Raw genomic sequence first — 20,831 nt, 5'->3', positions numbered from 1 at the left:
TCATTTGTTCTAGTTCTGTGAAAAATGCTATTTGTCAAAGAAGACATAAAGACAACCAACCAACACCTGAAAAGATGCTCAAGGGGTGTCTGGGGGGTGCAGTTGGTTAAGCGTCCAACTCTTGGTTTAGGCTCAGATCATGATCTCAGGGTTCTGAGATCAAGCCCCACATCTGGCTCTGCACTCAGTGCAGTCTGCTTAAGATTCTCTCTCTCTCTCCTTCTGCCTCTCCTCCATGAGTGTTCTTTCTCTCTCTCTCTAAAATAAATCAATCTTTTCTTTAAAAAAAAAAGAAAGAAAAGATGCTCAACATCACCAACCATCAGAAAAATGCAAATCAAAGCCATAATAAGATACTGCTTCACACCTGTCAGAATGGCTAGTATCAAAAAGACAAATATTACGTGTTGACAAGGATGTAAAGCAAAGGGAACCCTCGTGCACTGCTGGTGAGAATGCAAACTGGAGCAGCCAAAATGGAAAACAGCATACAGATTCCTGAAAAAATTGAGAACTGCCATACAATCTGGCAATTCCATGTCTGGGTATTTATCAAAAGAAAATAAAAATACTAACTCAAAAAGATATATGCATCTTCATGTTCATTGCCCATTATTTATAAGAGCCAAGACATGGAAGCAACTGAAACGTCCACAAACAGATGAATAAAGATGTGTGTGTGAATAAAGAAGATATATATATGTATATATACATACACAAACATACATACACACAATGGAATATTAGTAAGTCGGAAGAAAGAATAAAATGTTGCTGTTTTATGACAATACGGATGGACCTAGAAGGCATTATGCTAAGTGAAATAAGTCTAGGAAAGACAAATATCATATAATTTCACTTACACATGTAATCGAAAAAACAAATGAACAAACAAAACAGACTCATACAGAGAACAAACTAGTGGTTGCCAAAGGGAAGAGGGGTAGGGGAAGGGGTGAAATAAGTGAAGGGGATTAAGAGGAACGAATTTCCGGTTATAAAATAAATAAGCCACAGGGTTGCAAAGTACAGCACAGGGATGTGGTCAATAATAATTCGTAGTAACTTTGCATGGTGACAGATGGTAACTACCACTTACAACGGTGATGACTTCGTATGTATATCAATGTCAAATCTCATACCAGAAACGAATACGTTGTATGTCAACTATACCTCAATTTTTAAAAACACCTATCCTGTATGATAACAGAAAACAGATAATAAAAAAACTCTGGGTGCAATTAATTTACAGAATTATAGAGATTTCACTGTATCGCTATTTTGAGAAGCACGTGTAAAGGGTTGTTTTAAAAATATGTGGCATCCAAGGGTCAAGTCTCTCCTTAATACTCAATTCACAAAATCACTTGCACTTTATTTTTTTAAATAATAAATTTATTTTTTATTGGTGTTCAATTTGCCAACATATAGAAAAATACCCAGTGCTCATCCCATCAAGTGCCCCCCTCAGTGCCTGCCACCCAGTCACCCCCACCCCCGCCCTCCTCCCCTTCCACCACCGCTAGTTCGTTTCCCAGAGTTAGGAGTCTCTCATGTTCTGTCTCCCTTTCTGATATTGCCTACCCATTTCTTCTCCTTTCCCCTTTATTACCTTTCACTATTATTTATATTCCCCAAATGAATGAGACCATATAATGTTTGTCCTTCTCCGATTGACTCATTTCACTCAGCATAATACCCTCCAGTTCCATCCACGTGAAAGCAAATGGTGGGTATTTGTCATTTCTAATGGCTGAGTAATATTCCATTGTATACATAGACCACATCTTCTTTATCCATACAACAAACTGATCATTTCCTTAAAGTTTGAAAGTCTGGGACACCTGGGTGGCTCAGCGGTTGAGTGTCTGCCTTCGGCTCAGGGGGAGATCCCGGGGTCCTGGGATGGAGTCCCACATGCGGCTCACTGTGTGGAGCCTGCTTCTCCCTCTGCCTCTCTCTGTGTGTCTGTCATGGATAAATAAGTAAAATCTTAAAAAAAGAGATTCAAAGGCAATTGAATTTAAATACTAAAAAATAAAGATTCAAAGTCATACACTAAAGACTTGAGTGTATTTTGCGTCCTTTGCTACACTTCTCCTGGTATTTAAATGACCAGCCGGGGACAGCCCGGTGGCCCAGCGGTTTAGCGCTGCCTGCAGCCTGGGGTGTGATCCTGGGGACCCGGGATAGAGTCCCACATCGGGCTCCCTGCGTGGAGTCTGCTTCTCCCTCTGCCTCTCTCTTTTTTTTTTCTTTTTTTTTTTTAATTTTTTTTTTTATTTATTTATGATAGTCACAGAGAGAGAGAGAGAGAGAGGCAGAGACACAGGCAGAGGGAGAAGCAGGCTCCATGCACCGGGAGCCCGATGTGGGATTTGATCCCGGGTCTCCAGGATCGCGCCCTGGGCCAAAGGCAGGCGCCAAACCGCTGCGCCACCCAGGGATCCCTGCCTCTCTCTTGTAAATAAATAAAATCTTTTAAAAAAAATCCGCGTTAAGGAGGGTCCGCCTCGTGTTGCGCCCTGGCTGTTACACTAGATGTTGGCAAGCTGAATTTCAATAGAAATAAATAAATTCAAGTCTGCGGAGCAGAGGCGGCGCCGCGCCCTCGGCGGGGAGGCAGGTACCGGCCGCGGCCCCCCCAGAGCAGCAGCCGGGCACGGACGTCTCCCTTCGCTCCTTCCTTCGCAGTTGCAGTTTTGTTTTTGTTTTTCTTTTGGCGCTTGTAGATTTTTTTTTACTCGCCCTTCTGCCAAGTTTTCCTCCGCCGACCAGGATGACACCCGCCCCCCGCCCCCACGCACTTGGCCCAGGTGAGGCCCCGGGCTGACTTGGTAGGTGCTGGGCTGGCGGCGGGGTGGGGTGCGGGGCGGAGATTTCCGGGCATTCAGCAGGACCTATTATCAAGGGCGACGTCCTTGCCAGCCCATTGTGACAGCCTTCCTCCCGGGCCACTCCAGGACGGACGGGCAGAGCGCGGCGTCAGCCTCCTCCGCGGCTGCTCGGCCGCTCGCTGCTCGCGGGGGCTTCTCCCGACCGCCCGGCCCGGCCGGCCTCGGGGCAGGACGCCACCACCTTCGATCCTCGATCCCCGCCGGCCCCGACTAAGCTCTAACCTTGCTGTTTTCACCTCCAATCGGTGAGCCGGCGGTGCTAAGGAAAACGGAAATGACTGGCAGTGTTTACGGCAAAAGGGCCATTAAGTTAGTGGTGTGTGTGTGTGTGTGTGTGTGTGTGTGTGTGTGTGTGTGTGTGTTTTCTTTAAGGGAGCTGCTTGGGGAGAATGTGAAAATGATACTTGAAATCCCAGAAATGTCAAAGGGCAAGCATCCCCTCACTGGGACTCTGAAGTGTAATAGGAAACATTTCGTTTGCTCACACAACCGCACCCCCCAAACAGCCTAGAGATGGACTTCAATAGCATCAGTGTTAGAAATTATTTCCAGACTTTCAATGTGAAAAATTAAGTAGCAGGGCGGGGGCCAGTATATTTGCATCAGTCATACCTTCTTTTTTTTTTTTTTTAAAGATTTTATTATTTATTCATGATAGACATAGAGAGAGAGAGAGGCAGAGACACAGGCAGAAGGAGAAGCAGGCCCCCCCTGCAGGGAGCCCGCCGTGGAACCGGATCCGGGACTCCAGAATTGCATCACGCCCTGGGCTGAAGGCAGGCGCTAAACCGCTGACCCACCCGGGGATCCCCTACTTGCTTTTTTTTAAAGATTTTATTTATTCATGAGAGACCTAGAGAGAGAGGCAGAGACACAGGCAGAGGGAGAAGCAGGGCTCCCCGCGGGGAGCCGGATGCAGGACTCTATCCCAGGACACCGGGATCCCGACCTGAGCCAAAGGCAGACCTCAACCGCTGAGCCACCCAGGTGCCCCTGCAACAGTCATACTTAATACTTGAAACAACTCTCACTTCCGGTGAATACAGAGAATGAGTTTTAATTAAAAATAACAAAAACACAACCTCACAAACAGACAAAACTCTTGGCCTGGGGAGTAGGGGGAGACACCAGGGGAGAAGCCACTTGCTGGCATCTGGGCAACCCATGTGCAGCTAAGCTGCCCCCTACCCCCTCGCTGCTCACAGGAGGAGAAAAACACTCACTTCTCTGCTTCAGAATTCCAAGGAAAACCAACACATGCGAGACATTGGTCAAGTCCCAGAGTCAACTAGAGCCAAAATTTAATGGCCATCATATTTCCTCAACAGAACAGGATAAAAATAATAACCGGCTTCTAGCTTTATCATGCCCACCCCCAGCGGAAAAAGTCCCAAGTTTCTGAGCTCACTTGCAAACAAAATGAATATGCTCCAAACCAGTATTTATAAAACTTGGAAACAGCTGACTCGGCCTAGTTGGCTTTTGTTTTTTCCTTTCATTGAGCTGCTCCGAGGAATAATTTCAATCGGCATACATAATTGCTTTTGTGAGTAAAGTCATTCCGACTCAAGTAAAGGAACTGAGTCAGTATCTTACAATATGTGTTTGATCGCCCACCTGCAAATGTTTGTCATCCACCAAGTGGGGGTGTCACAGGTTAGCAAGGGCACGGGGCTGGGAAGTGGTGGAGCTTGGATCTGTCATTCGGGCAGCCACTGGGCCCCCACAGGAGTGGCCCCTGGTCAACTTTAGGGTTCACAGGTTAGGATGGCTAGTCAGAATACAGAGTCTGTGCCCACACTCCAAGTATCTCTTCCTGTACATCAAGGCACTGTCTGCCCTACGCCTCATCTAGCCCTGTCCATGGTTGATGGGTATAAAATGGCCCCATGGCGGTGCCTGGGTAGCTCAGTCACTTGAGCACCCAACTCTTGGTTTCAGCTCAGGTCATGATCTCCGGGCCATGAGATCGAGGCCCACAGCGGGTTCCATGCTCAGCATGGAGTCTACTTGAGATTCTCTCTCCCTCTCCCTCTGCACACCCCCTCTCCCACACATTCATATTCTCTCTCTCTCTCTCTCTCTCAAATAATAAATCTTCAAAAGAAAATGGCACAAAGGCCAAGAGCAGGTTCATGTTGGCACAGGATGTCGGAGCAGGTAAATCAGCCTTCCCCTGGGCCCGTAGGACTGCCAGAGATTGCCATATTTAGGAGCATGACATGAGTTTTTCCTGAGCTCAAAACTATTTCTTTCCCTCTGTTGAGAAATAAAAATAAAACAAAATAAATTTAAAAGGCATTCAATAATGGTGGGAATTTTGTTGTTTGGGAGGGTGTGTTCATGTGTGTTTATTTTCAGCCCACAATCTCCTCTTTGCAAAACAGTCCCTTTTGCCATCCCTAGCTGGGGAAGGTGTGTGTGTGTGTGTGTGTGTGTGTGTGTGTGTGCAGAATACCCAGAAAGGCAACAAAAGGGTAACCGTTTTTATTGTTTATAGAACCTGAAAACTGTATTACTTTATTATATCTGTGTTGGTGATGCCCTTTATTAGAGCAAGGAACAGTATCTGCTTTTATGGCTTCTAAAATCCGTATATTCAACATATGCCAGCTCTAGGCTATTTGAAAGGAAGTCCTATTTTTAAAACACTATCTTGCAGGGCACCTGGGTGGCTCAGTGGTTGAGCGCTGGCCTTTGGCTCAGGATGTGATTCCAGGGTCCTGGGATTGAGTCTCACATCGGGCTCCCCGCAGGAAGCCTGCGTCTCCCTCTGCTTATGTCTCTGCCTCTCTCTCTGTGTGTCTCTCACGAATAAATACATAAAGTCTTTAAAAAAATAAATAAAACACTATCTTGATTTTAGTCTTTTTGGCTTAATATTCCCATAATCTCTCTGAAGCAGTGACGAGTCCTTTCCCATCAAGTCTGGTCTCAAGCATGGGGAGAGTGACCTCAAAAGCTCTGGGGCCTTTTCCCCACTGCTTACCTGATCTGTTATATCAGAACTGCTTCCCTTAGCCTCCCAAGTTCGCGCTGGCAGCTGCTCCTAACTTCCCTCAGTGCCTCATCTTCACACAGAAGAACTCACGGTCTTGAACCCCTACCTGCTCTCCATACCTCACAAATGTTTCTGGCACCTTCTATTTCTGACTTTCAATTAGGCTGGCTTCTCTGCCTCCAGCCCCTGCTGGTTACCCTGACCAAATGACACTAATCACACAATATTAATCTCTCCAAGCTGGCCCTCTAGACGTTTGTGTCTCAGGCTAGATTTGAGACATCTTGCCACCAGGGCCCAGGGGCTGCCCTGCATCCTCACGGCTCGCCCCGTGCCTTCCGGGGTTCCTTTTAACACCAGCCCGGGAGACTGAACAGAAAGGGCTTCCATTCCATGCACAAACACTTCCATTCCATGTGCAAAAACACATCTGCCTCAATGCCTGTTTCCAGAATGTCGCTCTACGGCAAAGCTCCCAGCCACTCACACTGACTTTCAGGGGAAGGGCAGTCTGCTCACTCTGAACAAGGTCATCCTTGATGGCCATCCTTGACGTCAACCGTGGTGGCCATCCTTTACCTCCTCTTAACCCCTGAACTGACAAATATCCGCTATGGGTCAATGCTCCAATTTCTCCCCTGCATCCAGCATGATGGTCTTGCACACGAACAGGGCCAGCTGCAGATGTCACACCCGGACGCTGGCGAGGTGCCTGCAGGCTGTGGGGGGAGTGGGGGGGTGCAAGGCTGAAGGGTTCCAACTCTCATGAAGACATCACTGAGCTCTGCGACTTCTCTCCAATTGAAACTGCTTCCTGTTCAGCTCCCAAACGGCTCGCCACTTCCCTGCGTTCTTGAACTTGGGCCAGGGCTATTTCTTGGTCCTTACTGTTCTTAATTGTCTACTGCACTTAGGCAGAAAGGTTTCTTTGAATGGAGCCAACTCCTTCAGTTCCACCGCGGGGTAAGAAGATGAGGAGCCCAGAGACCTCCCGAAGAGAGGTTCACTTCTAAGTCGCCTCATTCAACTGGAACGGCAGGCCCAGAAAGGCGAGACCGGTTTAGCTTTTGGAGTTTCTGGGCTGTTCATGTGGAGGGCGGCCTGAGAAAAGGCAGACTGAGGAATTTTAAGCCAGCTACTTATAAATATTTTTTAAAAGCATCACTCGGACTATTTATACTACATTTGTATTCATGGGAAGAAAATCTTTACCCAGGCTAAAAAAACCCTCTTTGAAAACCCTCTGAATCCTGTCTCGGCAACTGCAAACGGGCGCTCCTGCCCTACACCCACCGCCCCCCTGCCCCAGACTACAAAGGGGGCTCTCAGGAGCACAGAGAGAATGTCAGAAGGGTTAAGCTTTATTTAAAATCAGCCAAATCTCCCCAGCACTAGTGTCAAGTCAACAGGCACTACCCCCTGCCCCGGGACCAGAAGGCCATCCTAACACGGAGCTCGCTAAGCCTGCCCTCACCCATCAGCGCAGTTTTATAAAAAGAAAAGCATTTTTATTTCAAAGTGTATCCGGTCCTTCAAAAGGATCACAGGAATGACGCCTGCCAAATACAAGTGGCCTGCAGGAGGGCTTAAGCAGGCGATTTCCTCTGGTCACCATGACACCAAGGTGTAGGCAATCATTCACCCTCTGAGATGCCCCGCGGAGTCAGAGAAAGCTGGGGTTTGGGGAGGAAGCATTTTTCCAGCCACCACACCAGCCAAAATGAAAAAAAAATCAGTAAAATGCACATTGGTGAAAGTCTGGCAAACAGGACACTCCCAGAAACAGCTGGTTGGGAGTGAATACTGGGGCCAACTTTGAAGAACTCTACCTCTCAAAATGCAAAACGTGTACACCCTTTGCTACATAAGACCACCCTGCTGGAGATGTTTTTCTAAGAGATCTACTTGCGTGTATGCACATGACACCATTAAAAATGTAGCAATGAGGGATCCCTGGGTGGCGCAGCGGTTTGGCGCCTGCCTTTGGCCCAGGGCACGATCCTGGAGACCCGGGATCGAATCCCACGTCGGGCTCCCGGTGCATGGAGCCTGCTTCTCCCTCTGCCTATGTCTCTGCCTCTCTCTCTCTCTCTGTGACTATCATAAATAATAATTTAAAAAATGTAGCAATGAAATGCTGGGACTAGAAACTAATGAAATGTTACATACTCCTATAGTGTTTTCCTACGTTTCATTATTTTATTTCTGTAACCTTTATTTGTTTTAAACCATTTACATTTTATTTCATTTATACTTTTCAGAAGGGAGAGGGAAAGGAGAGAGGGGGGAGAGGGAGAATCTCAAGCAGACTCCCCACTGAGCACAGAGCTGGACAGGGGGCTCGATCTCACAACCCGGGATTGAGATCATGACCTGAGCCAAAATCAAGAGGCAAATGCCTAACTGACTGAGCCACCCGGGCTCCCCTATTTCTGTAACCTTCAGATCATACCTCATAAATAAGATTTTGTCACAACTGGATTTAGTGGAAGCAGAGGCATCAAGTCCACGCTTCTGAAACATAAAAAAGGCAAGGGAACAGTGCCTTAGAAAAAGTTATTCGTGGGATGCCTGGGTGGCTCAGCAGTTGAACATCTGCCTTTGGCTCAGGGCATGATCCCGGGGTCCCAGGATCGAGTCCCACATTGGGGTTCCTGCAAGGAGCCTGCATGGAGCCTGCTTCTCCCTCTGCCTGGGTCTCTGACACACACATTCTCTCTCTCTCTCTTTCATGAATAAATAAATAAAATCTTGGGAAAAAAGGTTATTCATAAGAGATCACCAGAAAAACCCCTAAACAAAAGCTAAATAATTCATCATTAAGTTTAATATGATAGGTACAGATTTAGTACAGTGAGCTAGCATTAGGTTTCTTGCTTAAGTCCATAAGTCTTTCCCTAAACACTACTGATCCTCTAAAGGATAAATGCATGAACTTAGCAGTACTTTAGACACTGCTAGCTGCTGGAACATTCCACAGAAAATGGAAAATGATTTTGTAAGAACATGATGGCAACAGTCAGCAGCCAGTATTCTCACTTTCAAATTACCAAAAAGCATATACAATTTTAGTCTAGGAAAAGTCAACATTTAAAAAAAAATTTAGAATGAAAAGCAACCTCCCCTCCCCTCTTTAATGAGCACATAGACACTGAAAAAGTTCCCAAAAATCTAGCTAAATAGTTTACGGAAAGAAACATATGCCCTTATAGTTATTAAATGCAGTCCATATGGAGACTCTTCAGACACAGGTGCTACCCGCCCTGGGCTGGTGGCAGGAGCCTGTGGGGATGGGATGGAAACAGCAAACACGTTCCCCGGGTGTGAGCTCTCCGGCACCTGACCCAGTTCGAGTACTTGTTCAAAAGAGGGATTCAGAATCTGGAACTTGTGAATTCCCTTCACCATCTTCTTCAAAGCCACGTTTTTTATAATCTCATCGTAGCTATCATGTTTCTGGACTTGAGTAGGTGGCAACAGAAATCCATTATGGCCAAGCACCACTACTGCCCACAAATGGTGGGAATGTAAACTGGTGCAGCCACCATGGAAAACTGAGCAGAGGTTCCTCTAAAAATTAAAAATAGAACTGCCATGTGATCCAGGAACTCCACTTCTGGGTATTTACCCAAAGGAAACAAAAACACTAACTCAAAACAATATCTGCACCCCCATGTTCACTGCAGCATTATTTACAATAGCCAAGACACGCATGGCATCCACCTAAGTGTCCATCAAAGGCTGAATGGATGGAGTATCATTCAGCCATAAACCAAAAGGGAATCTTGTCACTTGTGAGAGTATGGATGGACCTGGAGGACACTATGCTCATAAAATAAGCCAGAAAAAGACAAATACTGTATGGTCTTCGTTACATGTGGAACCTAAAAAACAAACTCATGGAGAGAACAGGCTGGTAGTTGCCAGAGCCAAGTGGCAGGGGGTGGGCGAAATGGGTGAAGGGGGTCAAAAGGTACAAACTTCTAGGTATAAAATAAACAATTCACGGAGATGTAGTGTACAACACAGTGACCGTAGGTAATAATACTGTATGGCATATTTCAAGGTTGGTAAGAGAGTAGATCTTTAAGGTTCTCATTGAAAGGAAAAGCAGGTAACTACAAGTGGTGATGGATGTTAACTAGACTGTGATCATTTCACCATATACACAAGTATGGAATCACTATGCTGTACACCTGAAACTAATACAATGTTATATGTTAATTATATCTCAGTTAAAAAAAATAAGATTTTTATTTATTTATTTGACAGAGAGAGAGTGCACAAGCAGTGCGAGCGGCAGGCAGAGGGAGTGGGAGAAGCAGACTCCCCGCTGAGCAGGGACCCGGTGTTGGACACAATCCCAGGATCCTGGGATCATGACCTGAGCCGAAGGCACATGCTTAACCGACTGAGCCACCCAGGTGCCCCTCAATTAAAAATTTTAAGTAATTAAAATCTAAAAGATTTATAGCTACCCCCAGAAGGGCAAAATATGTTTGAATTTGCAGAAAGTGTTTCTAGACAAATATCACAAGAAATGTATTTCTTCTAGGAAATGCATGTGGTTGCTTCTAGAAAGTTAAGACTGGAGGTTATTTTATATCCTTCTGTAACTGTTAATCTCTTTTTCCACCATGTGCTTGTATTATCTCTAAAAAAAGTTTTGGGTGTCAGTTTCAAAATAGAGAGCACCTGATTTCAATCCTCTGGCTGTGTTATTCCGGACAGTTACCCAACTTCTCTGGGTCTGTTTTGCCATCCCAAAACAGGGATGCTATATGTACCTCATAAAGCTGAGATGAGGACTAACTCCACACAACACACATGAAGCAAGTAACACAGTGCACAAAACAGGCATGCAATAAACATCACCTTCCCTTAGCTCGAGAAACCCTGGAAATCCTCTTAACCTTCGTTCCTACTGGCAAGAACACTAAAGCCAAAAAGTTTTAGGGACTTGCCCAAGGTCAATCAAGAAGCAACCAGGAGAGCCAAGCCCTAAAAGCCTGGGTTCCTGAACCCTCACATAAAAATCAATTCCATATGCACTAAGGAATGACTCTGTAACTACTGTGTGGCCATGCCTCCACTTTGGTAGGGCCAGCCTCCTCCCCTGCCTCACTCACCAGACTTGAGGAGTCTTGATTTTTCCCTAAACACCAAATCCACCATCAACTGAGGGGGTCCTACCTGGGAAGACAGCCCCACAGGGGAGCTCCAAGAATGTCTTGATCAAAGGCAGCACTAACCTCATAAGGGAATAATAAGGATTTTAATATGGATGTGTTTTTAAAAAATCTGCTCTATCTCATTATGTGGCTCTGCCACTCAGGTATCTATGTGTACCCCACCCCCATACACACACCCCATCCTAATTTCCAGCCCTCTGGCTTGAATACAGCACCAGATTGGATTTAGGATTGGAAGTTTTTGTTTTTTTTTTAAGATTTTATTTATTTATTTATTTATTTAAGAGAGAAAGAGAGCATGAGCAGGGCGAGAGGCAGAGGGAGAAGGAGAAGCAGACCCCCCGCTGAGCAGGGAGCCCTATTCGGGGCTCAATCTCAGGACCCCAGGATCATGACCTGAGCTGAAGGCAGGTGCTTAACCGACTGAGCCACCCGGAACTCCTGATAGGGAATTTAAATGGATTTTGTTGAATGAGAAATTCTATGGGGGTGGGGACAATGTTTAATGAATGCCTATTTAAGCAAGAGATCTCCTTCAGGTGACATTTATACATAAGCTGGGGCTTAGTATCCTGATTAAGATAGAATGACTTTGAGAATACTTGGGGATTTGGTGGTAGCTGGTCATTTCTTTTTCTGCTCCGATGGCTTCCTTAGAGAAAGCTTTCTGAACGTTGGATTATTAGTTTACAGTGCACTTACCTCCTTCCCTAGATTCGTTCAAATGATTCATTTATCTTGTCAAGAACAAAGACCAAGGTGTCTTAAATACCTACCAGAATGAAATCCTGGGGCCTCCTCAGGACAGAGGTCAAGGGGAGACATGCTGAAAGGGACAGGACAGCACATTTAACTGTTTGGAATAGTAGTGGATGGTGTGTACAATGATGGATTATTAGGTTCTAAGAAGCTAGGGATAACAAAGCATTTAAAGGAATGTGAGAGGGTGATAAATGGAGCTGTGAATCCCTGAAGACGTTTTTCCCTTTCCATATGAACGCCCTCCAGCTGCTTGGAGCCTCATGGCTCCAAGTTCCTTGACATAAATTTCGATGGCCCTCCAGCCCCCATCCGGATCTTGTTCCAGTGGCAATAGCCCCACCCAGACGATGAACCAGGACCCGTCCAGGCCACGGTTCTCAACTTTGGCTGTCCAGCTCCATCACCCAGGGTGCTTTCAGAATACCCCAATGCCTGGGCCCCACCCCAGATCAATGAAGTCAGAATCCCTGGGGATGGAACTCAGGTACTGACATTATGGCTGAGAACCAGGGATCTAAGCCAATCAGGACAAGCCCGTTTTCCCTGTTGCCACTTACTGGGCCAGTGAGGGCAACGTGACCAAGTGCTAGCCAGTGAGAAATAAAAGGATGTCGACTGTGGTGGGGGGGTTGGTTCTGGGAAGGTTTTATTACCAGATGGAAGGAGAGACACACGAGGGAACTCCTCCACCCCTTCCTTACTAGCCAGCTAGCTTCCTTCCTGCCTGCCTCTTAACAACCCTGCGTAGTTGTGAGGAAGTGATGCTCGTTGCTGAGGCTACTATCTTGTGACAGCCGGAGAAGCTGGTGACTGAAAGCCAAGAGGGTGGAAGGGATAGAAAGGGCCTGAGTCCTTGATGACTTGGTTCGGGGTGCTGTGGTCCCCACGCAGTCCTGCAAAACAGTGTCCTGACTCCCTCCCTGCCAAATCCTGGCTGTCAGCTATGGACCTTCCAGAAGTTGCCCAGGTTAATGAGTGTGTAGCCCTCTCCCCTTCGCTGCTGAGCTAGGGGTACCACCAGCTAGACCCCCAAGGCCTGACCTTAACTGCCACCTGCCTGTGCTCACTGACCTGTCCTACATTTTTCTTTAAGCCCTTCTCTCCAGCTTCTCTCTAACTCAGGCGAACCATAGCGACTGCCCTGGCAAGACCTCCAGCCAGCCCAGGCCGCCCTGGCCATTTTGAGCACACGCGCGCACACACGCACGCGCGCGCGCACACACACACACACACACACACACACACACACACAAACACACGCGCGCGCCCCCCATCCCCCACTCCGCTCGCAGCTCGCACCTGCGCCGCCGATGGACCACGAGGGATGTCTGGAAGGAGGGGTCGGGAACCGCCGCCCACTACCTCTACTTCATTGTAACACTCAAACCTCCGCCCAAGGAGAAGCTCAAGCCACCTTCACGTAACATACAAAGCAGGGACCCGCAGATTTCCTTCAGGCGCATGCGCGGCCTCCTGCCTGCCGCTGCAGGTGATGACGAGGCTCCCCTATCTAAAGATTCATCCTAACCTAACTAACTAAAAGGAACCCGTTCACCCTTGCTGGGGGACTCAAGGCTTTGGAAGTTACTCCCCCGTGATCTCCTTATTCGACGCAAATAAAATTTCCTTTGTGAGACAACTCCACCTGGCGTATCTGTGACTCACCACGGAGCAAACTTTCCACCGTGCAGTTAACAGGGGTTTGCGATGAGGCCCGGGTTTGCAGGGGGGGGGGGTAGATCGGCTGTAGAGTCACCCGCTTTTCCTGTAGAGGTGCTGTAGGCAGCTCGGGGATATTTTATTGATTTGTTCAGTTTGCTAGAGCCTATTAATAATAAAGCTAAGTGTGGGGTAGCCCGGGTGGCTCAGCGGTTTGGTGCCGCCTTCAGCCCACGGTGTGATCCTGGAGTCCCGGGATCGAGTCCCGTCGGGCTCCCTGCATGGAACCTGCTTCTCCCTCTGCCTGTGTCTCTGCCTCTCTCTCTCTCTCTCTCTGTCTCTCATGAATAAATAAATAATAAAATCTTTCAAACAAACAAATAAATAAATAAAGCTAAGGGTGTTTCCCACCCCACCCCAGCCTATCGTCTTAGCCTAGCTGAGGTGCTAAAGGTGCTGCCAGGGGACCTTAAGGGGGGCCAGGTAAGGGGAAATTCTGAGCTGGGGGGGCGGCGGTGGGGAGTCTAACACCAATGCTGCTCCCCCCTCCCCAGTCCAAGTGACTTTGGGCAGGTTACTTGAATCCTCTGAGTCCCGGATTCCTCATCTGTAAAACTGATAATGGGTGAAAGTAATGACACACGTACAATGCCTAACTCCATGCATGGCACAAGAGGATCCAACCCCTTCCCCAGGGGAGACAGATTTTTTGGAAGGTCATCAGTGGGTCAATAACGTCATCTTTCCAGGAATCGGGAACACCCACATTTTAACAAATCCACTGGTTGGTGGTGACATGGTAATTGTCTAATAATTCCAGCAGAAGTGTGGGAAGAAGGGCTTGGTCACTAAAGTATTTGAAGAGCCTAGAGCTTGCTCCGAGAAGTCCCTGCAGCCCTGCAAAGGAAGCCTCAGTGGCCTTCCGAGCAGCGGCATCAGTGTCTTGCCCCATAGTCACTGTCACCCACACAGATTCTAACTTCCTAGAGATGCAGATTATACCCTCTCTCCTCCTCTCTATCCTCTTTCTTACCTTGCTCCTGTCAGAGCTCAATAAATGTTAGTAAAAATGAAAACAATAAAGGTTTCTGGGAGATCTGCAGTTCTTAACGCCAGAAAAATGCTGCCCAATTCGCCCTGAGAGGCTTTTCCTCAAGCCTGGGAGGGAGGGTGAGGGGCCATTATGTTACTTACATCTGCAAAAACAGGATTAGCAGATGAAAGGATGTTTTTGTTAAGATGTGACAGTCACCCTGTGCCTTTACCTTCCTTTGCTCTGGAAATCAGGAAAGAACACAGACTTCCTAGCAATTACCCAAACTGGCCAAGAAAACCATTCAATACTTGATTACTGGGAGAAAAAGCAGTCAGCTTCCGAAAGCACTCAGCAACCCTGGTCTATTAAACAACAACAAAAATCCATCTTCATTAACAACTTCAACTTTGTCCTCTGAGCTTCATCCCAGGGGAATACCGAATTACACTAAAAAATAATGAATGGAAACTTAAGTCACTTCCGCCCACCCAGCCGAGCTTTTCCTCCTCCTCTGGCAGCGCAGTGCAGAAGGCTGCCCTCTTCCAAGTCAAATAGTTTGGGTTAACGCGTTCCCATACCACTAACTAGACTGCTAAGGTCACCGTCATGCAGAACAAACTCCTTCCTCAGCCCAACAACGGCGTGGCCAGACACTGACCACATGCCGGGGTCACATGCCGCCGCCTTAGCATCTTAGGATGCACGCTCTATAAAAGAGACAGAACACAAAAAATTGGGGAAGGAGGAGGTCTTTGCACAGCCGAGGCTGCTACTTACTGCCCCTGTAAGGTTCCATCTCTCAAAGGGATTGGGGCTGAGTGCAGAACGCCCAGCCCTAAGGTCTGGCCGGCACTGGATGGAGGAAGCTGATTAGGCAGCTTTTGTGATCTGATGTGGATGGGATATGGTCAAATATCCTGCAAACGCCAGCCGCGCAAGGGGGTGAGGGGCGGGGGGGGGCAGGGAGATGCTCCATGAGCCAAGGGAAAGCCAAGTCCACTCTGCAGCGATACCACAGCAGGAGACACACACACGTGCAAAAACTGTTGCACGAGAGGCCTGTCTACACCAGTATGCCTGGTCACTTAGGAGAGACCCGGAGCGGCGCTCTAGAGAGACGGGAGCCGAGAAGTAGGGAACAGATTACGGGTAGGGAGGAGAGTCGCTAACTTTGCACCAAACCCTGCTTCGGGCTTTCCCCGTGCCTGCAAACACTGCTGCAAAGTTTCCCCACAGGAACAGATCGGTGTCAAGATAAAGTCGATCAGCTTCGAAATGGTCCCGGAAATCAGTTATCTTTCATGTCAAGTTCCATTATAGCTGTTTCAAACCTTCTCTACTCTTCTCAGACCTCTTCCCTCCTCTCCAACCCCTCTTCTCTCTCCCTCTCCTTGCCCCAATCCCAACGGGTGACAGACCTTAACGCCTACTTCACCGAGGGACCTGGGAGTGCGGACACCTGGGTGCCGCCCAAGGCAAACTTAACCCCTCTCGGGGGCCCTCCCCTGGGGAGGGGGCAGCTGGCTAAGCTGGAGATCCCGACGACTCTCTTCCAAATTCTACCAGCGGCGCTTTCCCACCCGCTCGGACCTATTCAGACGGGGTGAGATCTGGGACGGCATCCACCCCCCACACACACTTCCCCCTGCAGGCTGGTCTGAGCTCCCCCAAAACCCTTCCATGCCCCCGTCCCGCCCGGGGCCACCTTACCCGGATCCGTCCCCGGGGGCGCGGTGCGGGGGTGCTACGTGGCGCCGTCCACCTCGGCCTCAGGCGGCTTCTCCTCATTCGCCGGCGGCTCCAGGTCGCCCTCCTCTCCGCTGCGAGGGTAGGCCAGCAGACGCATGGCTGGAGCGCAGGCCGCCTCCACCTGGCGCACCTGCTCTCGGCTCAGGCGCTCGCGCCAGGCGTGCACCGCCTCGCGGGCGTCGCGCGCCGACAGGTGGAAGGGTCGGTCGGCGCCATAGGCCGCGCCCCGCGTCATGTTGAGCGCGAAGGCGTCGAGCGCGGCGAGCGCGCGCAGCCCGGAGAAGCGCAGCAGGCGGCGCAGCTGGGTGCGCGGCTGCCGCACCAGGTCCTCGTAGCGCAGCCTCAGGTAGCGGCGCCGCAGCCAGGAGGGCGCGCCGCGCGCGAACAGCAGGTCGCGCAGCCAGGCTTCGCAGATCACCTCGAGCGCGCCGGTCAGGAAGAAGTCGGCGCGTGGGGCGGCGGGCAGGGCGCGGGCCTGGGCCCCGGGCCGAGCGCCCACGCCGTGCGCCAGCAGCACGCGGTGGAAGCGGTCGCCTCGCTGGCGGGTGCGCAGCACTTGGATGCTCTCGCGCAGCAGCCCCTGCCGGGACTTGAGGCGTGAGTTGTGCACGGCCCGTGGGTCGCGGAAAAGTTGCACCACCTTCAGGTTGAGGCCGGGGTCACGCAACAGAGGCACCAGCACGCCCAGGTCGAGGAGGCGCACGTCCTTGATGACCACCACCGGATACTTGCGGCACTCGGCCTCCAGGGCGCGTAGAGCCACGGGCGGGCAGCTGCGCTCGCAGGCTGCATCTTCGACGAGGCCGACCTCAGCGCGGGCACGGGGTGCGCCGGGGCACAGCGGCGGCGAGCAGATGACCTTGTTGGTCCGCCAACGAAAGAGCGCGGCCGTGGTGAGATTGGCTGCGCCCGGGGCGCGCGCGGCGGGGTCCCCCGGTGGCGCGTACAGCCGCAGCACCGAGAAGTCGCAGCGGAAGAGCGAGCGCAACATGTCGCGCAGCGCGCCCTGCAGGCTCTCAGCGTCGCCCGGATACAGCGCTTGCCATAGGTGCCACATGGGCTCGTACAAGTAGAAAACGTCCGGGTGCTGGTTAAAGAGCTCGCCCAGGAACGACGAGCCGGTGCGCCAGGTGGCATGCACATAAATGTGCTGCTTCTCGCGGGACAGCGCCTCCCCAACGGCGCCGCTGAGGTTACCCGGGGCCCCGGGGGATTGGCCCGCGCCCCCCTCCGCAGCCGGCCGCGCCTCCCCGCCCTGCTCTCGCTCTCCCGCCGCCGCAGCCTCCAAGCTCCACACTCCCAGGCTGCGCTGTACGCCCGGGCAGTGCCCGGCGCCCTTGTCGCTGTCGCGGCCGCCGTCCAGTACGGAGGGGATGAGCAGCAGCACCAGCGTGTACAGCACCAACAGCAGCGCAAACTTGCAATACTCCCGGCGCCGCCGCCGCCGGCTCTTCATGGTTCACCGAGCCCCCCACCCTCCGAGCGGGTGGGGCGCCCGTCCTCTCCCCTTCCTCCGAAATCCCGTCCGAGCCCGCTCCTCCGGCCTCCTCGGGCCCCACTGCGCCGGGGGGATGGGGAGCGGAGCGACCGGGCCGTGCATCCACAACCGAGAACTTAGGAGACGGTGGTGCTGGTGGCGGCGCCCCTGCCCTCTCTCTCAGCCCCGCCGCTGGGTAGCCGCCTATTGGCTGCTTTGGCGGCCGCCGGCCCCGCCTTCGAGCTCGCCGCTCCTCCCCGCGTCTTTACCCGCCCGGGATCGCCCACGGCCCTGCCAGATCTGGGCGGGGTTGCGGCGGGGTGCGGATGATGGTTGGGGCGCACCGAGCCAGACCCCACCTTTCCCCAGCCGCTCCGTAGTGCAGTTAAGTCTTCATGAATTGACTTCAGGGCAGGGAGGGGCTCGTGTGTACAGAATGTACCCAGTGACCGGACTTGGACCCCACCCGGAGAACTCCGCCGCCTCTCCTGTTTTATATCCCCTGCCTGGTCAGCTCTGCTCTTGGCAGACGCGCCTCTGTACTGTCGAGAGCGGGGCTCCTGGTCGCTATCCACATCCAGCGCCCCCGTCAGCCCCAGGGTGGGTGTTACAGAGGTCTGGATGCGACAACTTCTCCCCTGGGATAAAGATACTCGATTGCTCATTGCGCGGTGGGCGGGAGGAATTGGAGACGCTAACTCCTTCGCGCAGAGCAATTAATCGTTAAGGTGTAGCCTTTGTCAACTTATTTTGAATTTATTTACTCGTGACAGACACACAGAGAGAGGCAGAGACATAGGCAGAGGGAGAAGCAGGCTTCCTGCGAGGGGCCTGATGTGGGACTCGATCCCAAGACCCCGGGATCTGAGTCTGAGCCAAGGGCAGATGCTCAACCGCTGAGCCACCCAGGCATCCGGTGAACTTTTAAATGGTGTATTCCTTAAGGGCTTGACCGCTGAAGGCTAAGCACATTTCTAGACCCTCTGAAGATCGGTTTACTCACTTGTAAAATGCAGATAATCTTTAGCATCTCTGTACCTCCTGTCGTTGTGAGATTTGGGTGTCATTTGTGACCACCGCGTAATCTAGCCTGTTCTGACACCTGAGCAAAAGACATTGACGGAGCTAGAACGATAGGATGTGGACTTCCTGGGGGGTTCAGTGTTTAAAAGGACCCATAAGCAAGACTATGCAATGAATGATGGATGAAAAAGTGAGCCTAAAGTTCCCTAAATCCAAAAGAGAACTAAAAGGGATCATTTTTGCTCTATTTCAGTAGGATAATGAACACCTCCTTGGAGGAAGGTGTTGTAAGGTTAATGGAAGATAGAAAGCAAATCTACTCATCTCCACCAGGGGAAGGTGTTCACTTTGGAAAAGTGGGAACATCTCCACAAAGATCTCTAACCTTTTTTAAAAGATTTATTTATTTTTGCAGGGGTGGGGAGAGGGAGAGAGCATGAGCACCAGTGGGGGGGAGAGGCAGAGGGAGAAGCAGACTCCCCACTGAGCAGGGAGCTGGGTGCGGGGCTTGATCTCAGACCCTGGGATCATGACCTGAGCTGAAAGCAGATGCTTAATGGACTGAGCCACCCAGGTGCCCAATCTCTGGCCTTTTAATCAGAGAAACCACTCCACATCTGAAATCGCTAGCTGAAGCATCCTTCCATCTGTCCACAAGTCCTGGCCTTTCGGCCATTTGTTCAAATCTTCTCTACCCTCCATCCTCATTGACTGGTACCTCCACTTTATTCCCATTTTTTTCTATTTGGCTAAGAGACCCCAGACCGTTATTTTAATAACACTTCTGCCAATAATCTAAACTCTCTGTCTTTTCATTTACTCATTTAGCAACATCCCCCTGTTAAACCCTGCTTTGGGCTCTCTCTGTACCTGCAAACACAGTTGTAGGTCCTCCACAGGACAGATGGAGTTAAAATCATCAACCTCAAATGGTCCCTAAAGTCCTACACTTTCCATGTCAACTCCCAGTTTCAGGTTCTATTATGACTATTTCAGACCTGCTCTGCTCTCCTCAGACTTCTGATACCCCCTCTGCACCCCCCTCCCTGGTTTCAGCAGATGAACTTACCTCCTACTTCATAGAGAAAATGAAACTGTTAGGCAAGCTCTCACTTTCCGCTATCCGAGCCATACATCCACTTACCTCTGTACCCATCTTTTCCCTTGTGGCAGGGATATTATTTTCCAATATGAAGCTGTCACTTTTTCTCCTTCCCTGTGTTTTTACTTTTTTCCTTCCTCTCCTCTTTTAAACAAGTAGATGGCTCTCCGCTCACCTGAAGGGAGGAATGTGGCTGAGCAGAATGCAAAAAAGTCGCTGGTGTTTCTTTCCAAAAGCCAAAACTCCAGTCGCAGAGGGTGTGGTCGGTTTTTTAAATAACCACAAAATTTTCCCCTTCTCTCTCCTCACCCTTTGGCAGTGCCTACTCACACGGATTCTGGGATGGCCTTGTGACTTGCATTGGCCAATGGGACAGTAATAAACATGACACAAGCAGGGGCTTGAAAAATGTTTTCACCATGGGGAAGAGCCCCCCCAGCTGCTCTTGGGAACCCTGAGATCACCAGTTGAAGAAGCCTGGGCTAGCCACGTGGCTTGGAGAATAGGCTGTGCTAGCTGAGGCGCCTAGACCAAACAGCCTGCCAACTGCCAGACAGATGAGAGAGGATAGCCCAGACAGGTGTTTCCTAAACTTTAAGGCATCCATAAACCATCCGGGGATCTTGTGAAAATGGGGAAACAGGTCCATTAGGCCTGGTGTGGGGCCAGAGAACCTACATCCCTAATAGGCTCCTGGGTGCTGCTGCTCTGAGGACCACACTTTGAGTAGGAGGACGCTCCATTCTCCAGCCCCAGTCGAGTTGACCCAGAAGACCCACCTAGCTGACCCACAGAATTGTGAGAAATAATAGATGTGCATATTGTAAGATACTAGGCTTGGGGTCTATCTGAGCTCTTCCTCGTGGCAATGGTTCAGGGAAGAGCAGATCTCAAGGAGTGGCTCAGGTGCTGTGTGGACCAAAACCCAATGAT

At 50.2% G+C, this 20,831-nt stretch overlaps 1 protein-coding gene across 1 annotated transcript in view; it reads right to left on the bottom strand.

The window, feature by feature from the left end:
* CHST7 (carbohydrate sulfotransferase 7) overlaps positions 1–18,038 on the bottom strand; it is a 29,433-nt gene extending 11,395 nt beyond the window's left edge. Inside the window, exon 1 of the mRNA XM_041742016.1 lies at positions 16,258–18,038. Within this exon, the coding sequence (XP_041597950.1) occupies positions 16,292–17,752 (1,461 nt within the window). The 5' untranslated portion in view covers positions 17,753–18,038 and the 3' untranslated portion in view covers positions 16,258–16,291. The remainder of the gene's footprint in view (positions 1–16,257) is intronic.
* Between the last annotated feature and the right edge of the window lie 2,793 nt (positions 18,039–20,831).

Source organism: Vulpes lagopus, chromosome X (genome assembly GCF_018345385.1).
Source record: "Vulpes lagopus strain Blue_001 chromosome X, ASM1834538v1, whole genome shotgun sequence".
NCBI classification, from domain to species: domain Eukaryota; kingdom Metazoa; phylum Chordata; class Mammalia; order Carnivora; family Canidae; genus Vulpes; species Vulpes lagopus.
Note: the sequence above shows the minus strand (reverse complement) of the source record. Positions and strands in the feature narration are given on the sequence as shown.